The sequence below is a fragment of the Xenopus tropicalis genome, chromosome 4, assembly GCF_000004195.4.
Source record: "Xenopus tropicalis strain Nigerian chromosome 4, UCB_Xtro_10.0, whole genome shotgun sequence".
Lineage (NCBI taxonomy): Eukaryota > Metazoa > Chordata > Amphibia > Anura > Pipidae > Xenopus > Xenopus tropicalis.
Genome location: NC_030680.2, coordinates 85,650,851 through 85,672,029, shown reverse-complemented (window position 1 = coordinate 85,672,029; position 21,179 = coordinate 85,650,851). Strand labels below are relative to the sequence as shown.

General features: G+C 36.4%; 1 protein-coding gene across 7 annotated transcripts in view; it reads left to right on the top strand.

Moving 5' to 3' along the window:
• Positions 1 to 21,179, top strand: part of patj (PATJ, crumbs cell polarity complex component) — a 114,893-nt gene that overhangs the window by 88,398 nt on the left and 5,316 nt on the right. For all 7 annotated transcript variants that reach the window (XM_012961547.3, XM_031900899.1, XM_012961550.3 and 4 more), the window contains 12 exons: positions 3,492 to 3,561; positions 4,250 to 4,342; positions 4,848 to 4,965; positions 5,834 to 5,970; positions 8,039 to 8,122; positions 11,111 to 11,304; positions 12,876 to 13,023; positions 15,741 to 15,827; positions 16,947 to 17,064; positions 17,896 to 17,933; positions 18,023 to 18,145; positions 18,869 to 18,973. In XM_012961547.3, the coding sequence (XP_012817001.2) occupies positions 3,492 to 3,561; positions 4,250 to 4,342; positions 4,848 to 4,965; positions 5,834 to 5,970; positions 8,039 to 8,122; positions 11,111 to 11,304; positions 12,876 to 13,023; positions 15,741 to 15,827; positions 16,947 to 17,064; positions 17,896 to 17,933; positions 18,023 to 18,145; positions 18,869 to 18,973 (1,315 nt within the window). The remainder of the gene's footprint in view (positions 1 to 3,491; positions 3,562 to 4,249; positions 4,343 to 4,847; positions 4,966 to 5,833; positions 5,971 to 8,038; positions 8,123 to 11,110; positions 11,305 to 12,875; positions 13,024 to 15,740; positions 15,828 to 16,946; positions 17,065 to 17,895; positions 17,934 to 18,022; positions 18,146 to 18,868; positions 18,974 to 21,179) is intronic.

Sequence of the window (21,179 nt, the reverse complement as noted above, 5' to 3'; positions counted from 1 at the left end):
GCTTGTGGGCATGCTCAGTTGTTCTAAGCTAAGATTACTAAACACGCCCCCCAGTCTAGCAGCCAGTAAAGAGATTGCATTGCTGGTTCCCATAGAAACTCAGCTCTAGCTGTCTGCTTCAATTTTTTTTCTCCTTTCTCTCCTGAGCTCAGCTCAAATAAAGCAGAACTTTTATCAAAGACAGTTCTGCCTGTGTGAGACTGTATTCTTGATGAAACGTATGCTGAATAAGGGTCTGTCTGTGTGTATGCTGTTTGCAGATATAAATGTATCTGATTATGTATCAGAGGGAAAATGACCACCGGGTAAAAGCTGCTATTTGCTTTAGGAAAATGTGATGGTGCTGGCAAACAGAGGGGATCTGTGGAGTACAAATGATGCCATTTGGGTGGGGGAGACATGGGCAACTGATATACATTGTAGGCTTTACATGTCCTTTAAGTGGTTTGTGCCTGGCAGCCATGCGAAGTATCAATGCAGTTTGTCCTATATAAACCATCTTAAATTGGCTTTTTCATTGCCCTTTAATTTTGGTATTGTTAATCTAACAAAGTCAAAAATGTTCCTGTCAGTTGCCACAAAAACATATTTTATCTTAACTTTTGTACTATTTTTCTGTACCTGTTTTTTTTTTTTTTTTAATGACTTTCAGAGAAAAGCAAGAGTCCTGTCATATAGTGTAAGTTCCTGCATAAGCTGTGTATCAGGGTTTCACTTGCAATAAATCTGTATTAGGAAAGTAGCAGCCTAGTTGTCATACTGTATTTATGATTTCTGAATTATAGCCTCTGCAGTGGAGTAAATTAACCGATAGTGGATGGTGCAGTTCAAATAACACTGCATCAGACCGACTGTTTATCTTCCTGTCAGCAGTCTTTGTTTGTCCTTCTTATAAGCATACAACAGTGTTCAAGTATTTCCGCAAGATATGTTCTAACCTTGTGTCAGTAAAGGTGTTCATTCATTCAGGTCTTTATTTTTAATAGAAGTTAGAGTAAAACAACTGAATTTGCTAAAACAAATCATTCAAGCATTACTGATGAGCGGTAAAATAAGTCTCTCAGATGAAGTTGTTAACTTACAAATGCAAAATACTGTACAATGGCAAAATGAAAGTTGAATTTTTGCATGAGGACCTTAATTGATGTCCATGCCTTTAATTATTCTAGCCTGATAACCGGCTTACACAAACAAAATATTGTTTTAAAACAGGCTATAGTACAATTTGGTATATTAGTTGCTGCCATTCCTCACCAGCTTAAGTGAGTGTGCCCCAAGACATGAAGCTTTACTAAAGTCGGTTAGAGGACCTTTACAATTTAACACATTTGTTGTTGGTATTTATCACCTGCTGCACAACTACCTGTCGAGATTTTATTATTCAAGTCATTGCTACTTCATTCTACAGTTGTAAAATTTTCATAAGTGCACAGTCAAGGCTGGCATATGGCATGAAAGACTACATCATCTTATCTAAAAAACAAGAATGGATTCTGTAAACAGATAATGTTTCCAAACACACACCATCCACAGTGTGATAGAACTTTAAAAGCACAATACAGAAACAAGCAGGATGCATTATTACTAAGGTGTGCAATTCACCTTTTTATCACAACATTTTTGGGAACCAGTCCCTTTTTCATCACTTGGGGGTGTGTGGAGGCCCCTTGGGGTGGCGACCACAGTGCGCTCTGCACCCCTCCATCCGACCATGATTAATTGAATATGGTTTGCGGAAGTAACCTCTAAAGGTCAGAAAATAGTTACACGTTTTCTGTAGGCAAAGGAATTTTGATGGCTGTAAGATGGTTAGAAAATGTCTTTTGGAAAGGTGTAATTTATCAGATGAATAGCCTTTTCATGATGGGAAGGTTAAATGCTATTGCATGCAGTAATATGTAGAAATAAAATGCGCCGAGGAACCTTGGACATGTGTGTAAAATGTAAGATTGATGAAAACTGTTTTCATTATAGACTATTTGGGAATTAGCTGTCAAAATGCCATAATCATATTTATATTGATGTAGGTCTGTGACATAATGCTGTTGTTGTTTGAAAGGGTTATAACTGTATAACTAACACTTCCAGTGCTGACTAGTATCTGGTCATGCTGTCCCAAGTGTTGCCTGTATATGTACAGCATGGAGTATATGAAAGTGACGGAACAGCAGAAACTATAGGGTTAGCAATATGCTATTTTAGTGCTGTTATTTTAGGATATTTTATTACATGTGGAAGTAAGACCATGGAACACAGCTTCTTTTTTATTCATTGTTAACCTGTGGATATGGTTGCTCTCTAGAAGCGTGTGCAGCTTCTATTATTTCTAAATGAATGTATTTTAAGCCAGTTGACCGCCTTTTTGATCTTTCCTCCTATGTGAATATGGCCCATTATCATACTAGGCATGGTTGGGCTAGCAAAATGGTGAGATGATGTTAGTTAGATAATGATAATTTCTAAATGTTTTGTCATTACAGTATTTTAGGACAAAGGTGGCTTTAGCGCATAAACCACTAGAGAAAGCATGGACATAGCTCTGAGGTGACAGACCTGTAAGGGGTTAGGCATACAAGCAAATATATACAGTACGTGCATATAAAACTAATATGCTATAACTTAGAGAACTCGGGATATTATAATGATTTTTACCTATGTGAAGGAGAAAAAGTTGCCTAGCTGAAGCTGGCGTTTCTATCTCTAATTGTTGTAAGCTTTGAGAAGATGCTTTTAGCTCCCTCTGGAAGGTTCTTCTCCAGGAAGCCCATTACCACCTGTTCTCCCAAAACAGACTTAAGGTGAATTCAGTACAGTTTTGACCCAAAGGATTAACATATAGAGGTAAAGATAGATTTTTTTACTTTTCTCTGGATTAACTAAAATAATTAGTTACAAAAGCTAAATTTTGCTTCACACATGATTTTTTCAACCTCAACAACTATGTAAAATAAAGGTCACAGTTTGTTTAGTAAATTAGAGAGTGAAAAGTCACTAAACCTTTTAGTATGACATTTTATGTATTATGATGCATAGAGATGTTTTGTGTGTAATTATTATTGATGAAAAGCCTTTTTTCATAGCTACAAAACTCTATCAATGGAGCGTGTTAATATTTTTAGCCAGCGTTTTTCAACCACTGTTCCGCGGCACACTAGTGTGCCGCGAGATGTTGCCTGGTGTGCCGTAGGCAGGGCACCAATGTACTAGGGGGGCACTGCTCTTGGCACCAATGTACTAGGGGGGCACTGCTGCTGGGCACCAATGTACTAGGGGGGCACTGCTGCTGGGCACCAGTGTACTAGGGGGGCACTGCTCTTGGCACCAATGTACTAGGGGGGCACTGCTGCTGGGCACAGAGTTAAATTTTTTAACATTTTCTAATGGTGGTGTGCCTCGTGATTTTTTTCATGAAACAAGTGTGCCTTTGCCCAAAAAAGGTTGAAAAACACTGTTTTTAGCAACTAAATGTGATTGTTTTCTACAATTATTAGGAATAAAGATGCAGTTCAGCAGATGGCTGTTAATCCAGATCCATTGCCAGAGAGTTCTCTTACTGATGAGGTAAGAGAAGTTCTGCTTTAATGAATTCATTTCAGTAATTTTCTTTGGCTGGCAGTGTTATACTTCTGAGTTTTGTGTTTTGTTCAGTATTTTTCTAGATTTAGCCAAACATGGCTAAACTGAAAATATTAAAGAATTTGCTCTTTAGTAACATACCTGGCTACCAGCAATTGTTTCCTTTTCTTATACAACATCATGTGTGCATAATCCTAAAATCAAACATTACCACCTTTACAACATGGTGAGTTTGTCATCATTAGCATTTTTAAAAGTTGTTTTTATTACTTAAAACAATACAGTGCAAATCTTGTTAACCAGACTGTACACAAACTAGTTTTCCCTTTAAATATATTTAAATGCTGGGCTACTTTCAAGATGATTTATTTTTTGGGAATTAAGCTTAGAAAGAAAAATCCAGTTTGTAATTACATTTTTTGGAGTGGGAAACACAGTCTGTCAGTATTTAAAGGGGTCCTCCACCCATAAACTGTTTTTGTATAATGAAAATGTAGATTCTAACCAGCTTTCCAGTATATATTAATTACAAATTTCCAAGTAGTATTTGTCTGGGGAAATACATTTTCTGCGCTCCTGACTCCTGAAGCAATGTTACAAGTCTTTTGATTAACAGCCTTGGGGAAGAACTAAATTCTGTTACATACAGATTTCGACTTCTACTTGTTTCCAGGAACATTGTGGACTTGCAGTTTCTGGCAAAGGAGAAGAAACTAGTTTTAAAGAAATCATGGCCAGTGTAACGGAGTCTGAAGCAAAACCTGCAGTAAGTTTTTATATAACAAATAATGCTGTCATGTTTTTTGTATGTACATTGTAATGGCAAGTATCCTCTGGTCTAAAGTGTTACAATGTGCGGACATATGAAAAGTCCTCTCCATTTAGACCACAGTATGTAATATTTTTCCACGAGTTAAAACACCAGAATACACCTCGTTCATATCAAATGGACTTACATAATTGATACCAAAAGTAAATATTTTTGTTATTAATGCTAATGCCAGTATAATTATGGGGCTGAAATGGGTGGAATGTTATGTGTTACCTCTTGAATAAATGTGGTAAATGTAGTAAAAAGCATATATGTGACTTACAAATAATATCTATAGTATTGCAAAGCAAGGAAATTTTTGTATAGGATAGCATTTGTAAAGGAGTAACTTTGCCTAACAGAATATATACATCTGTGTGTGTGGCTGTTGATTGCACCTTTTTAGATTACAATTTACTATGTAGTTAAATAAATGTACTGTTCCTTCTTACCTATATAGATAGACAACCAACAAAAACACTCCAAGAGTGATACAAAGATATCTCCCGATTCACAGGATGTATCATTGACATCTGTTCCTTCTTACCTCCCAGCAGAATCAGACATCAGCAATTACAGTAAGAACACTTTAACATTGTAAATCTGTGTATGAAGTGAGATAAGGTTGCCATTTGTTGTAGTCTACCTTAAGCTTGAATAAAAAAGCAGCTATGGGAAGAATCTGGAGCTAGAAATGTGTATCTCACTACACCAAACAGATCTCTTCTTTATGTTATTTCTTGTAATAATTATTTATTACTCAGAATATACACTTCCAGTTTTGTACACAATACACTGTTGTAAGATGTGCATATTTTACTTATTAATTGTGACAAGTTTCAATACAATGGTACAACAATAATGCAAGGGTGTAAAATATTTATACATTATTCAGAGATGTGTTTTGGCACAAAAGAGCTTTAGTTACAGAACATGACTATGAAATGTCAGTTATGCTCCAGTGAAAGAGTTGTCCTGTCAGCGCTTTCTTCCAAATCCAAACACAGAGCAAGCATGATTGTACTTTTCCAGTGTTGTTAAACCCCCAAAGTTCAGTAAGTCCCTCTGCTAAAGAATCATCTGAATCTAGCAGAGATGTTGTAGGAGTTGTTTGATTAACCCAGGTCAGATCCTGCATGCAACATGAAAACTGGTTTTAATGTTAAGAAAAAAAAGAACAGAGAGATTATATTTGACTGTAAAAAAGGTTTACATTGCATTGCTAAAATAATGTGTTATTGTAGGAGATTTTAAATGCAGATGTAAAGTCATCTTAAGTAAAATGCAATTGGAAAACAAATCAAGTAGATTATAATTTTATTTCTAACTTTACATCTCTCCTTAAAAGCCACAGTTTTAACTTCAAATAAACATATAATTTTTTTTTGTTTGTGTGACTTTAATTAAACTTTTTATAACTTGCATAGTGCTAATTTTACATTTTAGGAAATATGCCGTCTCCTTTGCCTTCATTTGATCCAGCAACATGCCCAATAATTCCTGGACAGGAAATGACAATTGAAATCTCCAAAGGTCGGTCTGGTCTTGGCCTCAGCATTGTAGGTGGTAATGATACCCCTCTTGTAAGTATTTAGCAGTAGTTTACACAAAGGCATAAAAAATATTTATCTGTTACATGTATGTGTGTAAAAAAAACAATAAAAAGAGAGGGCATTTTTTTCCAGGGCTTAAAGGAGAAGGAAAGGCTAATAAAGAGTTAATGTCAAGCTGCAGACATACCTTGAGCCCTTAAGTCTCCCCATATTTCTCCCACTCAGATGATCAGAAGCCAAACAGGAAGAAAAAATGCTAAGCTGTGTAAAGAAAGTTCCCATAATGCCTCACTCCTGCACCAAAAGAAAGAGTGGTGTACATGCTCAGTTAGTAAGACTATGAGGAAGCTTCCTGCTGATTGGCTCAAATCCACATTCCTAAGGGTAGGGGGGAGTGAGTTCTTAGCATTCTTGAGGGAGGGGGGAGCAGCAGAGAGCTGTGTATCTTTGGCAGAGGAAAACAGACACAACTAATCTTTTGACAGAGAACTCAGTGCAGCGTTTTTGTAAGTGCTTTTGGCTGTATTTACATAGACCTTTCTGATAAAGCTTACTTAGTTTTTACTTTTCTTTCTCCTTTAAACCGATAAAAAAAAAACATTGGAGGCTAATGTTGTATCGTTTGGCTACTACTATAGCCTTTGTCAAAGTCAGGATGTCTAGACAATATCAATGAGATCACAGAGTGGCAGGAAAAGATCCAAATGGTGTCAAACTGGGGTTGTTACGTTACGACTGGTAGCACCCCACAAACAAGCAAATAAAATAAACATCAATGAAACTGAGTGCACTAGAATTATATGTTTATCAAGTTGAAATATCATTTATATAAAGCTATTAAAGGAACAGTAACACCAAAAAATTAAAGTGTATAAAGGTAACTAAAAGATAATGTGCTGCTGCCCTGCACTGGTAAAAGTTGTGTGTTTACTTCAGAAAGTCTACTATAATTTATATAAATAAGCTGCTGTGTAGTATGGGGGCAGCCATTCAAAGGAGAAAAGGCACAGGCACATAGCAGATAACAGATAAAACACTATTGTATTCTACAGAACTTGTCTGTTATCTGCTGTGTAACCTGGGCCCTTTCTCCTTTTTTCCAGCTTGAATGGCTGCCCCCGTGGCTACACAGCAGGTTATTATATAAATTATAGTAGTGTTTCTGTAGCAAACACACCAGTTTTACCAGTGCAGGGCAACAGTGCAGTATATTTTTATTACTTTAAAGCTCTTTCATTTTTTGGTGTTACTGTTCCTTTAAGCCAAGCTTTTTATGCAGACATTTATGTAATGGACTTTAAGTAAACAAAGCAGGCATCTACATATTGTGACAAATGCTGTAGTGCTAGTCAAAATGCTCATTTCCACAATAAAGATTTTTTTTCCTAGTCTAAGCCCTGAGTAGTATGAATTACTGTACAATATTTCTATTATTGGACATCATGATATAATCTATTTCCTATCCTATTTTATTGTTGCACATATACACCAATAAAATCCGACAGCTAACATACTGCAGGAAAGAAAGAAACTTGCTGTGTGTGGCAATGCTCTTGAAAAAGGCTTCAGTCATCAAAATGAATCCCGAGCAGCTTTAATTTTTAATGTTTTTCTGAAAATCCAGGAACCTTTTTCAAACATAACCCTTAAAACTGGACCCTGACTAACAATTATTTAGAAAATATTTTTTCAGTTTTAATTTTTAAAGAATCAGTATTATAGTGTACCACTGTGCAATTGTGAGGGAAATAGGAACAATAATCAGACAGTGCTTAAAATACTACAAATTATAGAATGAAAATAATACACAAACACACAGAAAAAAGCTCCCCTACAGGTGCTCTGAAGTCCTCTGGAGTTTTATGTACAGCTGAACTGAACCAGGATGCAGAAAAATTAGTCTCCATGATAAGCCAGATTTATTCATTCAACTCCCTGGATCGAGAATGCAGCCTAAGAATTCATGACAGCCCTAACATATCTGAGTCTATCTAACATATGCTTTTACTGACTTAAGCCAATGTCCAAAGTAAGTCCAGTAAATTGTAAACCTTTTATCTGTTGACTTATCATATTAAAATGTCTTCTTCAATTTCAGGAAGCTATAGTTATACATGAAGTGTATGAAGAGGGGGCAGCGGCCAGAGATGGAAGACTCTGGGCTGGAGATCAGATTTTAGAGGTATGCATTAATATATTTTGGAATTCAATTCTGTTACATAAATGTATTTCAATAGAATGGACTATACATTTAATGGTCAGACTCGTTGCATCTATGTATGCACATTGACTGGGCTAAAATCCATCTGTCACTGTGCACACAGGGCAGATTTGAGCCCAGTCAATGTACACACATAAGGGGCAGCAGGGGCGAACAACACTAAAACACAGTGGGGGTCAGAAGGGGAGAACAACACTAAAACACAGTGGGGGTCATTTAACATATGTTAACAAGTTGTGCCCCTTAGTGCTAAGTTACCCAGCACTCGCATCTGTAGTTTGCTGCAGTCTGTACCTTGTGCCAAGGCAAGTGCTGGCAGGCCCAAGACATCCCTATCTCTACTGCTTAGGGGTGTTCTCTAACTTAAGTTTCTAAATGACTTACAAGTTAAGGGATGCCTACATGTCTCCCCCCAGCCAGCACCTCATAAATACAGTTCTACTCAACTCAAGCAACACTGTATTAATCTAAAAAGCACTAGGAACCATGCCTTAGACCAAGGCAGGGTGAGAAAAACATGCCAGCCTCCATCTGGGTTTGTTATTTTTTTGCACTTTCCTACCCCATTCTGACCCCATACAGAATTCTATAAAAAGATCTGACTCCATTCTAACATTTATTGTTCTGCCCAATGAACAGATGCCTGCCCAATGATCTGAACTTTTATTTCAGGCAAACTAATACTGCTCTTCTCTTTATAATATGTATATTTTAAATATGTTTAATAGCATGTTCAATGCTGTACAATGTCTAATGCTAAACTGCATTTTGTTTGTTACTTCAAACAACAAAAATCTGTATTGCGAAATGTTAAGCTAAAAGAACTGGTCTATTGAACATAAGGAATTCTGGGAACTAATCCCAAAGAGCTGCAAAAAAAAAACATTTATATGGGTTTATCTTATAGGCTAAAGCTCACCCACTGGGGTTTTAAAGCAAAAGCCAAGATAATAGCTGATCAGATTCCCAACTACAGATTGGTTTTCACCCTTCTTGGGGCTCATCAGTGTAGTGCAGTTTCCTAATCAGTTTAGGTAGAGCCAGGAGTGTGGATCCACAAATAAATAAAAGTGGTTGAGTAGACTGCCTCATATATATGCAAATAAACACAAGGAATTCTGGAAACGAATTCCAAAGAGCTGCAAAAAAATCCATTTATATGGGTTTATCCTATAAGCCAGTGATCTCCAACCAGTGGCTCGTGAGCAACATGTTGCTCAACCAACACCTTGGATGTTGCTCTCAGTGCCCCAAACCAGGTAGTTATTTTTGAATTCCTTACTTATTGGCAAGTTTTGGTTGAATAAAAACAAGATTTACTACCAAATAAAGCCTTCTGTGAGCTGATAGTGTGCATAGAGGCTACCTAATAACCAATCGTAGCCCTTATTTGGCACCTCCATGAAACTGTTATGATGCTTGTGTTGCTCTCCAAGTCTTTTTACATTTGACTGTGGCTCATGAATAAAAAAGGTTGGGGACCCCTGTTATAAGCTAAAGCTCACCCACTGGGTTTTTAAAAGAAAAAGCCAAGATAATCAGACACTCTGCCTGCATGCTGTAGTTGCTGATGTTGCTGCAGCAGCTTGTGCGCATATACCGCTGGTAACTTGTAGGGATGCACCAAATCCAGGATTCGGTTCGAAATTTGGCCGAATCCAGGTACCTAGCCAAGCTGAATCCTTAAAATCAAATGATTTTTTTTTCAATGTGAACATGGAAGTCAAAAATGGTTCTCTTTAATGCTTCCATATCTTAATTTGCATATGCAAATTAGAGTTCAATTCTGTATTTGGATTTGGATTCTGGATTTGGCTGAAATTTTCATAAAAAATTGGGATTTGACTAGACATTTTTCTTGGGTTCAGCAGAATTACTGTGAAGGTTTAAAGAAAATTCATTCTTTACCCACATTGGGTTTATTTTTATACATTTAAACATGGCTAGCACATTATTGGGTTTGACTACAAGGATGAAAATTACTCTAAATTGCAGATGAATTTAGCTGCATTGGGCCCAAGGTCTTAGGGTGTGGGTGTGTTGTTATTAGGAAAGGTGGCTTTGTGAGTTTCTGTGCCATGTTATATACACTTTTTTTCTGTACATACAGTACATACGTATTTTTGTTAGCCTATTTACATCATGTAAATACTATTTTGTCCTTTTTCATTTTTGCCAATTTAGATTTGTTTCCTCAGCAAACTATTAAACTAATTTGTGATATATGTAGAAGCAGCAGGCAGGGCAGGTGGAGTTCTTTTTCTTCTTTGTTTTTAGACAAGAATACTGCTTTGCTGGTTTCTATACCCTAGATATCACTACACTACATATCATTATACTGGGGGTAAAGCAGTTACATTAAATTGTAATATTCTTCATTATATTATTATGCTGGTTTACTAGTGAAGCTCTATTGTGGGTTAGGAGAAGAAATCTGAGACTACTTTTTCATTTTAAATAAACTTGGGGAATTGATATCTATACTAGTTTTTATTTCTGCAATATTGGTATGCCATTGAGCTGGTAGCCTCATAATAGTTGTACACATTTATAATTATAAATAAAAGTGAGTTTTTCATACCTGGGAGAATTAAAACTATTTTAGTTTGGCACTCGCATCCTTTAGTAAACATGTGAAATATGCTGCTGCTGAAGTAAGAATTAAACACTCAACATTCCCTCTCAGGAAAAATGTACAAAATATAGAATGCACTTGTTGATTTTGAGTCTCATGTATAGTAATCTGTTAGAACCAATACTATTAAAGGGTTATAAAATAAATGTTAACATGCTACTTTGAAAACTAAGTAAACCAAATAAAATTAAATGTTAGCCATTGTAAAGTTCATTTTATTGCACAATATTACAAAAGGGATTTCCTTTACATGGAATGGAAAATTGTTTCTTTTCCAAACTGCATCAGGATGTAATATCCATTTATTGTTCCAGGTCAATGGAGTGGATTTGAGGAATGCCTCTCATGAGGATGCAATCACAGCACTAAGGCAGACACCTCAGAAAGTACAGCTAACTGTATACAGAGATGAAGCCCAGTATAAGGATGAGGAAAATCTGGATATCTTCCATGTAGAGTTACAAAAGAAAGCTGGTAGAGGACTTGGGCTGAGCATTGTGGGTAAAAGGTACAGTTGTATGCCATTTAGTAACATTGGATATTGAAATATAGATATTACTGTAGCTAAATACCAAAGCAAACAAGCCACTAATTTTTACAGTCTTCTTCTGTACTATCTTTTGTTTTACCTGTCTTTGTTTAAAGTACAAATTAACATATAAGTGGTATTTAAATTTAGGGTACACCTTGGGTAAAATGCTTTTTACTTAAACTTACTTTTCTTTTGTCCAGTGTACTTTACCTTTCCCAAATTAAAAACTGGTTTATATGCAAATATTTATCTGGTTTTCCATGACAGTTATGTTATAAACTATGCACAGAAAGAGCAACATTACCTTAGTTATTTTAAGGGATTCGGTCATGATATTTATAGGACTGTTTTAACATTTTTCTTCATGACAGCAGTGGCAGTCATACCCCACACCCTGTATGAGCTGCCCCACACCCCGTATGAGCTGTATCCCTTAGCACAGTGACTTGGCCAAGATGGCCGGGTGCCCTAGGCAACCCAGCAGGATTGGAGGCAAGTTTTGGTTGCGTAAAAACCAGGTGTACCAACTAAGAGTCTTCTGTAGGCTGCCAGTCCACATGCCAGGGGATATTAAGTAGCCAGTTCTAGCTCATATTGCTACCCCCAGGAACCTTTTTCATGCTTATGTTGCTCCCCAACACTTTTTCCATTTAAATGTGGCTCACGGGTATAAAAGTTTGGGGATTCCTGCCTTAGGAGAATGGCAGGTACACTGTTGCTTGCGGGGAGTGAGATTTCTGGAGGGCAGCAAAGTTTCTCATCTGCCATTGCCCTTAAAGTGAATGGAAGACAGTACAGGCAGTTTTTAGCTTAAGAAATATGAAGGTGCTATCAATTTATACAGCTGCATCCATCAGGGAGAGCTGTTATGTTATCTTATTACCTGCCTACTGTATGGTTGATAGGCTGCTGGGGAATGTGGGGGGCTGGCATCACACCAACTTTCTGCACAGCAGTAAAGAGTGACTGAACTTTATCACAAGGCTGAAGGGCCTTGGGATAGTAAGAAAATAGCTTGCCTCATGGGAAATTGAAATAGCAAAAAATCTGTTTGCTCTTCTAAAAAACACATTTTGGAGGACTATTACTATCTCATGGGTGATAAGAGTCCCTTTAAGTCACCTGTTCAAAGTAAGGCTGCTTATACAGGCTTCATATTGCTCCAGACACCAACATAACACAGCTTAAATTCATGCTATAGTGGCACGTGTTTATAGTCAACATATTTCAATAAATACAGTACACAGATGGCAAACTGAAATGTATTGAAATTTATATAATTACATTTACTGCATCTGTATCTATTGATGTGGCAAATTATGTTTATAACCAATTAACAGTTTATAGATTCTCTTTAAGGTTAAAATAGAGCACCAGCCGGAGCACACTAAAAGTAAATAATATTATGCGAGCTATAATAACTGTCTGGTTGATCTATACCTTATGTGTTTTAGTAAAAAAAATGAATGAATACAGGAAGGGGGATAGCATATATTTTATACATACTCTGAAAGAATAGTTAATCTTTTGTATATCTTTTCTGCAAGGACTGGAAGTGGAGTGTTTATTTCTGACATTGTAAAAGGAGGAGCTGCAGATATTGATGGCCGATTAATGCAAGGTGACCAGATTATGTCGGTTAATGGAGATGACATGCGGAATGCCTCTCAAGAGATTGTAGCAACTGTACTAAAGGTGATTTTGGTATATTATGATTTAAGGAAACTTTATTTTTCAATTGTGAAATGCTGAAAACAGGAGGGATGTAGGCTGGATATTATAGATCTAAATAAAATCCGAGTTGTGTTCTTTCCAAATGGCTTTTTGTTAATTTATCATTTTCATATTGCAGTGGAACTACAATGCATATGTATCCTATCTGGATAGGATAGTAATGCCAATCCAAGTTGACCCTGGCTTTCCTACTGCCCATCTTCTGCAACTGAGCCAAATACTTTTAGCCCTACTTACCCTTTCGGGGACTCTGAAAATACATGAATCCGTTAAATGTTTTGATTTGGCTCACGCTTAAAGGCAATTGCTTAATGGACAATCAACTGATTGTGTGTAAGATAAAATAACATAAACCGAATGACTCCATTAAAGCACGGCCTAAAACACACTCGGTAATTTCTTGCTAAAAAGTAGGTTAATTTCATATTGATTATTTTCAAATTACCCTAATAACCAAACATGTACCAGTTCAGCAATATTTACAGATAAGTACACAAATACAATTTAATTTGAGTAATCCATTATATTGACTTGACTTAAAAATGGGTAACAATTTGTTAATGCGGGTTAAAATCAATAAATAAGTTCCCAAATGGGACACTTTAAACACCTTTTAACCATTCATGAAGTAAATAATGGAGATGTAAAGCTGGAGTTGCTTTATGTCTATTTCATATCTTTAGGAGAAACAGAGGAACATCATGCATGGTTTCTATAGGTCGGTGTTATAAATTTTTACAAATTGAAAAGACTCAATCTAGAATAGATCTTACATATGTAGCCATTGCCCAAGCAATCCCAGAGTATGGTTACCAGATTTTGAGGGTGTGACCCACAAATGGCCAAAAGTATCTGCACAACCCTCTAAAAAAATCTCCTCAGCTTTTTATTAACTACTACGTTCCAAATAGTCTCTGGAAGCAACCTCACTGCAAGAACTAAAGCATCAACAGGTAGACCGGTGGAAATGGGTTCTCTGAAGTGATGAAGTGTTTTTGTCAGTCTAACAGGCAAGTCTGGGTTTATTAGATGTCAGGAGGACTGCTACCTGCCGGATTGGGTAAGGCCAGCCATAAAGTGAGATGGAAAAGAAAAAAGTGGTCTAGGAATATTTTCATGGTATGGGCTAGGCTTTTTGGTTCCAGTAAAATCAAACCTCTAAGCGTGGTCCTGAAAATTAAGCTAACTGATGCCTTCAAAGCACCGGAAGTCTAGAAAAAGATTGCAAACCTTTTCCAGCTCACAATTGCCACTGTCTATAATGTTATTAATAAATGACACTAAAAGGAACTGTGTCAAGGAAAGACCTGTAAGGCCAAGAAAACATTCAGAGAACTGTTTGTAGGCTAGCCAGAAGCAACGGTAAACCCTCATATGACTGCAAAGGACTTGCAGAAATGTTTGGCTGACATAGAAGTGGCATTTCACTTTGCAACAGTGCAACTTTGCTTGCACAACCGTGTTCTGCATGAAAGAGTCATCAGAAAGCCTTTACCAGACCTGGTTTTGTGGGCAGGCATCTGATGCCAGATCCTCAATGCTCCATACCCAATAAGCAGAAATCTGTGCATATGCAAGAGCAGTGACAGTCGGGCATCTTGCCAAGAGACTCTCACTTTATACATCTGGGCCTAACCTTACCTGCAAATTCATCACAAACATCAACATCTTTGGTATGCAAAACAGTATCTAGACATGCCAGAGGCAAGTGCTGTGGGCTGTAGAATGAAATCCACTAAAGATTAGCAAATTCTGGATCCCAATGTGAAACAGTTAATAAAGTAGCTGAAGCTGAAAAGGAGATGGCTCCTTCAAAAAGAGAATGATCTAAACATAGCTCAAAAGTGATCATGAACTACTTGAATAAAGCAAGCGAAATGTTTTGAATGACCCTTACAATCCCGATTCTTACAATCTCCTTAAACATAATTGCAAATCTGTGGATAGATCTTAAACATGCAAAAAGGCCCAAGAAAAAGTGATCTGCATGGAAAAGTGGACAAAAATCCCTACAACAAGAATTGAAAGTTTTAAATTGTAAGCTCCTCTGGGGCAGGGACTGTTGTGAATGTTGTATAATATATTTACAGTGCTGTGGAATGGCCAGTGCTATATAAATGAAGTGTAAAACTTGCAAATTAGTAAATGGACATTGGACTTTGCACTTCTCTATTCTAAACAATTGAATTCTTGTCATACCATTAAAGCTAATTTTTCCTACAAATCCTTGTTAACAAACACAGCAAGTTGTGTTATTTTGGCCGGCTCAATGAACAAATAGCTATTTCCTTGGTTTCATTACCAAAGTCTACACAGACTACACAGACTACAACCATGGTCCTTGGTTGAAAGAATTTTCCAGCCTGCTTTATAACTCTTACCCACTCTTGACTGAATAGCAGGCCCACATATGGGCACCTTCTTTTTGACTGGAAATTAATGTAATTGTGTATTGTAGCATAATTGTTGCTGTGCAACTGTCTGTGAGACTGCTTATTCTATTCGTTAAGAATTAAGGGAAGTCGTTTTTAAGGAGTTTGGAGTTCTAATTCTGTAAACCACTTGTGATTTAAATGATATAGTTAGGGTTAATAGTTAATGTTTGAATAAAGTCTATACCTTTCTGTGAGAAAATTCCATTGCACTGATTTTAAAAGAATTTCCTGTTTTATCTCAAGTGTGCTCAAGGACTTGTACATCTAGAGATTGGAAGACTTCGAGTTGGATCTTGGCTTGCATCCAAAAAAACCTTTGAAGCCAGTCAGGTCGGTTACTGATTCTCCCCCTCCTCTTTATGTATTCATGATTGATATAAAATATATTTTTGTGATTCATAATCTGGAGTCAGATACTGCAATACTATATATCAATGGAATGTTCACCATATTCCCCAGGTAATTTAAAGAATGTCTGACCAGAATACAGTATCAGGTTAACAGTGTAAAAAAAAGGTAGTTCTGTTATTTTGTGAGCCTTTTATGGCAGCGTACAATATAGTACAAAAGCAGCAATGTAGTTTCTGTATATTTATTTAAGTGCTTTATTGTATAACCTGTGAAACCGTACAACTGTATCTGTATTGTAAGTAACAGGTAATTCTTTATTAGATCTAAAAGTCATTTTTTTTTCACTCAATATAAGAATCCACACAGAAGACCCGTTGACTGTATTGGCTTTTTGGGCTGTATATTGGCCCAAAATAGTGTAACAACTAATTGTAGAGCAACTAGCCTTGTTTGAAAAATGGGTATTTATTTGTAGCAGTACTTTTCATTCTTGAGTTTCCCAGTCTATAGCTCTTTCACTGTTTCTGAACTAGAACACTAAGTATTTCAGACCAAAGAAAGGCAAAAGGCAGATATTAAAATAATAGGCACTTTCAAAGATTCCTAAAATAGCTAAAAACATAATATTAATAGAGACTTGTAATGCAGAGAAGCCAGAGGATACACTGCTAACAAGCCTAAATAATCTGGTTGTTCATTGTTTAAAACTTTTTGCAAGTAACTGTTCTAGATTTCTAGAGACATACAAAGAGTAAGTGAGAAAAAGCAAGATGTAGGTCAGATAATATGCAAGCCTATAATAAACACAATAATTGTGTTAGTAGAAGGAAATAATGTGTATTTATTCTCATTAACCTAGCCAGATTTTATTTTAACAACTAGTATTATTTGTTGTGTTATAAATTATATTATATGCTAGTTTACGGGTTAATTCAAAATGTGTATCCATTTGTGGTATAAATGTAACTTGCAGCCACTTGGGGAAATTTCACCTAAAGAAATATAAAAAATATTTTTATTGCCTCTTAAGTAATGCATGGATGTAATGTCTGTTTGTACCATTTAAACTGAAGAACATATTACTGAATTGCACTCTAGATCAACCAAATGAGTTCCCATGGTGTTCTTCCTCCATCATTAACTCCAGTTATTTCCAGCATGCAAGACTATGCTAGCTCCAAGAAATCCTCTGCAGACTCATCACAAAGGCATTCTGGTAAATACTGTGCAGTACTACAATTCTATTACCTTTTTACAGTGGCTTGGAGTTATTGTGCCTGTGACATATGTGGCATTAAAGAGAGAAGGAATGGTTCTGAAAAGATAAAGCAGACAAAGAATACTACAGATATACTTTAAAATCATCAGAAAGTCTTGGGTATAATTTTTGAGTCAGTAAATGGTCATTCAGTCTTACTGTCTCTCTGTGCTCGCTGTGCCCTAACTACTATTCTAAAGGTTTAGCATTCAGAGTGTCTGAAATAAATTTGTGTACGCAGTACTGTGATTGATTAGTAGGACCATACGACCATTGCTTGTTTGTCTTTCCTAATATTTTGTTACCATTTCATTTTATTTTTACAACCATTTTGCTAATGGACAATTAAATAAACAAATACATGGTGGAGCCAGTATAAGCAAATACATTCCTTACTCTGAGTACCAGTATTCTGAACTGAACTGCAGTCAAGACTACATGGAAATGCAGTTACTGAACCAGGGTGATGTCTCACCTTCATTTGTTTTCCTTTTTAATGTGTTGTTCTCTATTTACTTGTGTGATATACAGCATGGCAGTGTTGCAGAAGAGAATAATATAGTATTATATATGGCTGTAATCCAGATAACTTGTGGGAAGGAGAAATATGTCTTCAGAGCAAATATCTAGAGACAGCCCCTTTCAGGGGTCACCTATTGTATTTGTCTTTCTATTGTAGTGCTTTGTTTTGTTTTGTTTTTTTATTTTTGCTTTACCTTTAAATTTAGCACTTCACTTTTACTTTTTCAATGAATAAGTATTTAAGATATCTATCCCCTTTAAATACAGGCACAGACTTGGAGCCACGGACTGTAGAAATTAATAGAGTAAGTAAAGAAAAACTACACTTGCTATAATAAGAGTTGGAGGGAAATATACAATGACTTAATACCTTTCCATTTTCACACTTTGTTAGGGCCCTTATGATGCTCTTGGGATCAGTATCGCAGGAGGGAAAGGCAGCCCATTGGGAGATATCCCAGTTTTCATTGCTATGATCCAAGCTAGTGGTGTAGCAGCACGGACACACAAATTAAAAGTAAGTATCTGTTTTTATCACCATGTGACTTTTACGAACAGTAATGACGCATAAGCAAATTATATTTTGTCTTAATAAAAGCACATTATGGTGAGATGGTTCTACATGTTTTACTTCTCTCATTGACCTTTAACCATAATGAAGGAAAACCAAATTATGCCCCATTCTCATCATACTTTGTTTTATTGGTAAACATGGCAATGACCTATAAAAACCAAGTGCCTATGTTAGAATTATGTATGTATATCTTTATTTATAAAGCGCTACTGTACGCAGCGCTGTAAAGTAGAATACATTAATACAAACGGGGTTATTAAGATAATAATAAATTAGATAAAGTTTAACAATAAATAAAAGATATAGTTGCAATAAGTTAAGAGTCAAAGACACAAGAGAATGGAGGTCCCTGCCCCTTAGAGCTTACAATCTATATATTATGCTGTTTCCATAGAAGATATTACTGTAAGGACGTTTTTTGCTTGTACATTTAAGCAGCTTGTTGTAGAGGCAAAGTTTATAGTAGTGAATTGTGCCAATCTGCCCTTTTATTTGTCATTTAACAAAATTCTGTTAATTCTCAATTTGTACTTACTTAATCTTGCAATATTTTCTATTCTCAAAATTGCAAAGTAAAGAAAATATTCAGTACTGCATTATATTTAATAACCATCTTTTGAAATTAATCCTGACCTGTATGTTTTATCATGGGCTTGTGGGGTATAGGTTGGGGATCGGCTTGTCAGCATTAACCAGCAACCAGTGGATGGGCTGTCACATGCAGAAGTGGTTAATATCCTGAAGCATGCATTTGGAACCATTGTTTTGCAGGTATGGTAATAAATGTAAGGCTAATGCCAGACGAGGCGTAGGGCGGATATTTTCGGAAAGCGGAAAAGAGCTTGCTGAAAATTCCGCCCTATGCCTCCTACATGTGCCTGCACCCGAATGAATGAGATACGCTCGGGTGCAGGCACATGTAGCCCATATATATATAATGCAAAGTCTCGTGTTTTTATGCGCATATCGGCTACATGTGCCTGCACCCGAGCGTATCTCATTCATTCGGGTGCAGGCACATGTAGGAGGCGTAGGGCGGAATTTTCAGCAAGCGCTTTTCCGCTTGCCGAAAATATCCGCCCTACGCCTCGTGTGGCATTAGTCTTAAGCCTCAGATGTTTCAGCTGTGAGACATTGATAACTGTCATTCTGTAGAGACTAAGGCTGATGCCACACCAGGCGTAGGGCTGATTTTTTCCGCTTGCCGAAAAAATCAGCCCTACGCCTGGTGTGGCATCAGCCTAACTCCAACTGGCAGCAGAGCTCACTGCACATGTAAGTGCATTCTAGGAGGGCACTCCATGTTACTTAACAAAATGTACAAAATCACTCTGTTTCACATATGGTAAGTACATTTACAAGTTTTCTGCCTTAATCTGAAATTGCAGGATACTGGAAATTATGAATCATCGTTCCTATAATAGTTGGCTTCTGGCTTTATTAATGTGATTATATTAGTCAAATTTGACTGGACTGCCATGGCTTACAGTGTTAACTTTTTTGTTTGATATTTAATAAAACCGATCCCTTGAGAACATTTTACATATCCCTTACCTTTGCAAATAGCAGTAAACAATAAACCTGTTTAAATGATTTTACAAAAAAAAAAAGAGCTACCTTTCCTGCCCAGACAATGCAACAAATATTTTTAAAACATCTCTTTTCTCTTATCTATAAGTGCCTTCAACTACATTGTGTTGACCACCCAGTCAGAATTTCAATTGACTGGAATTATACATGTCTAATTACAGACAAAAAATGTTTTCTACCTTATATTCCTGGACCAAAACTGAGAACAAATAGTGTTACCAGCTTTATAATTGTGACATGTCATGTCAGTAATTTAATTCCTTATCAAGTTACACAACTTCAATACAAGCTGTTGTGAATGGTTAGGTAATTGTGTGCAGTAGTGTGGAAATGCTTATTTCAGTATGTCCTGCACAGAACATTTACGGATTGTACAGATGTTATTAGAAAACAGAAGATTAAGGTCTCAAGGGAGTAATCATCCTATCCTGCTGCTTCATTGCCTCTCTTCAATTTAATCTGCTTTCTGCAGGTGTTGTAATGAGATAAGGGTGTACAGCCTAGAAGGTTGTTTAGTTCTCTTATGGCTTCTAGAAGCAGACCAGTTCTGTCTGTTGATCTTATCATAAAGCAGAAGGTCATTGGCAACCAGAAAAGAACTGTTGAGCATTTACCTTTTACTAGGAATACCCTTCAGTTCAGCTTGACATGCCATATACATTTTGCAAGAAATATTGCAGTGCATACTGGAAAAATGTATAGAATGTGGCTGGACGTATGTTATGTTACATACCTTGTACTGTGCAAGGTCCTTGTAAAGAAGTTTGTTTCACTGAGCTTCAGTTTCATCTTTTTAGTTGCATGGAATGTATTTATATGGATTGCTGTGCTTTTTTACAGTATTCTGAACATAAATTATTTCTTTCAGTGGTTAATTCAAATACAAATTACGAAACCTGTTTCAGTAAGAAAAAACAATACTTGTTTCAGCACATTACAGGAAAACAGTGAGGCCACCCACAGGCTGTGCTGTCTTTAGAATGCTTAAAAGGGTAGTTCAACTTTAACTATAATAAACCTAGGCAATCTGCTTTTGTTTTATTTTGATTTCATTTTTTAATTGTTTAACTTTTAGTTCAAGAGCTATTCATTTTGGAATTTCAGCTTCTATCTTGTTGCAAGGGTATAGTTTACTATATATCACTCATTGCTTTGAATGTGCTGGGAAGAGGCAGAAAAAAGGCCAATAGTAAAAAAATTATAAAAACAATAAACATATTTGTTGCCATACCTAGTTAGTTATAATATATACACAGCATTGTACCACAGTTATGTAGTTTATCAAGTCTGCCCTTCTTAATAACCCCCAGCGCACATGAATTACATACATAAACAGACGTATCTATATACTTGCATATATAAATAATATATAGCAGTTCCTATACTA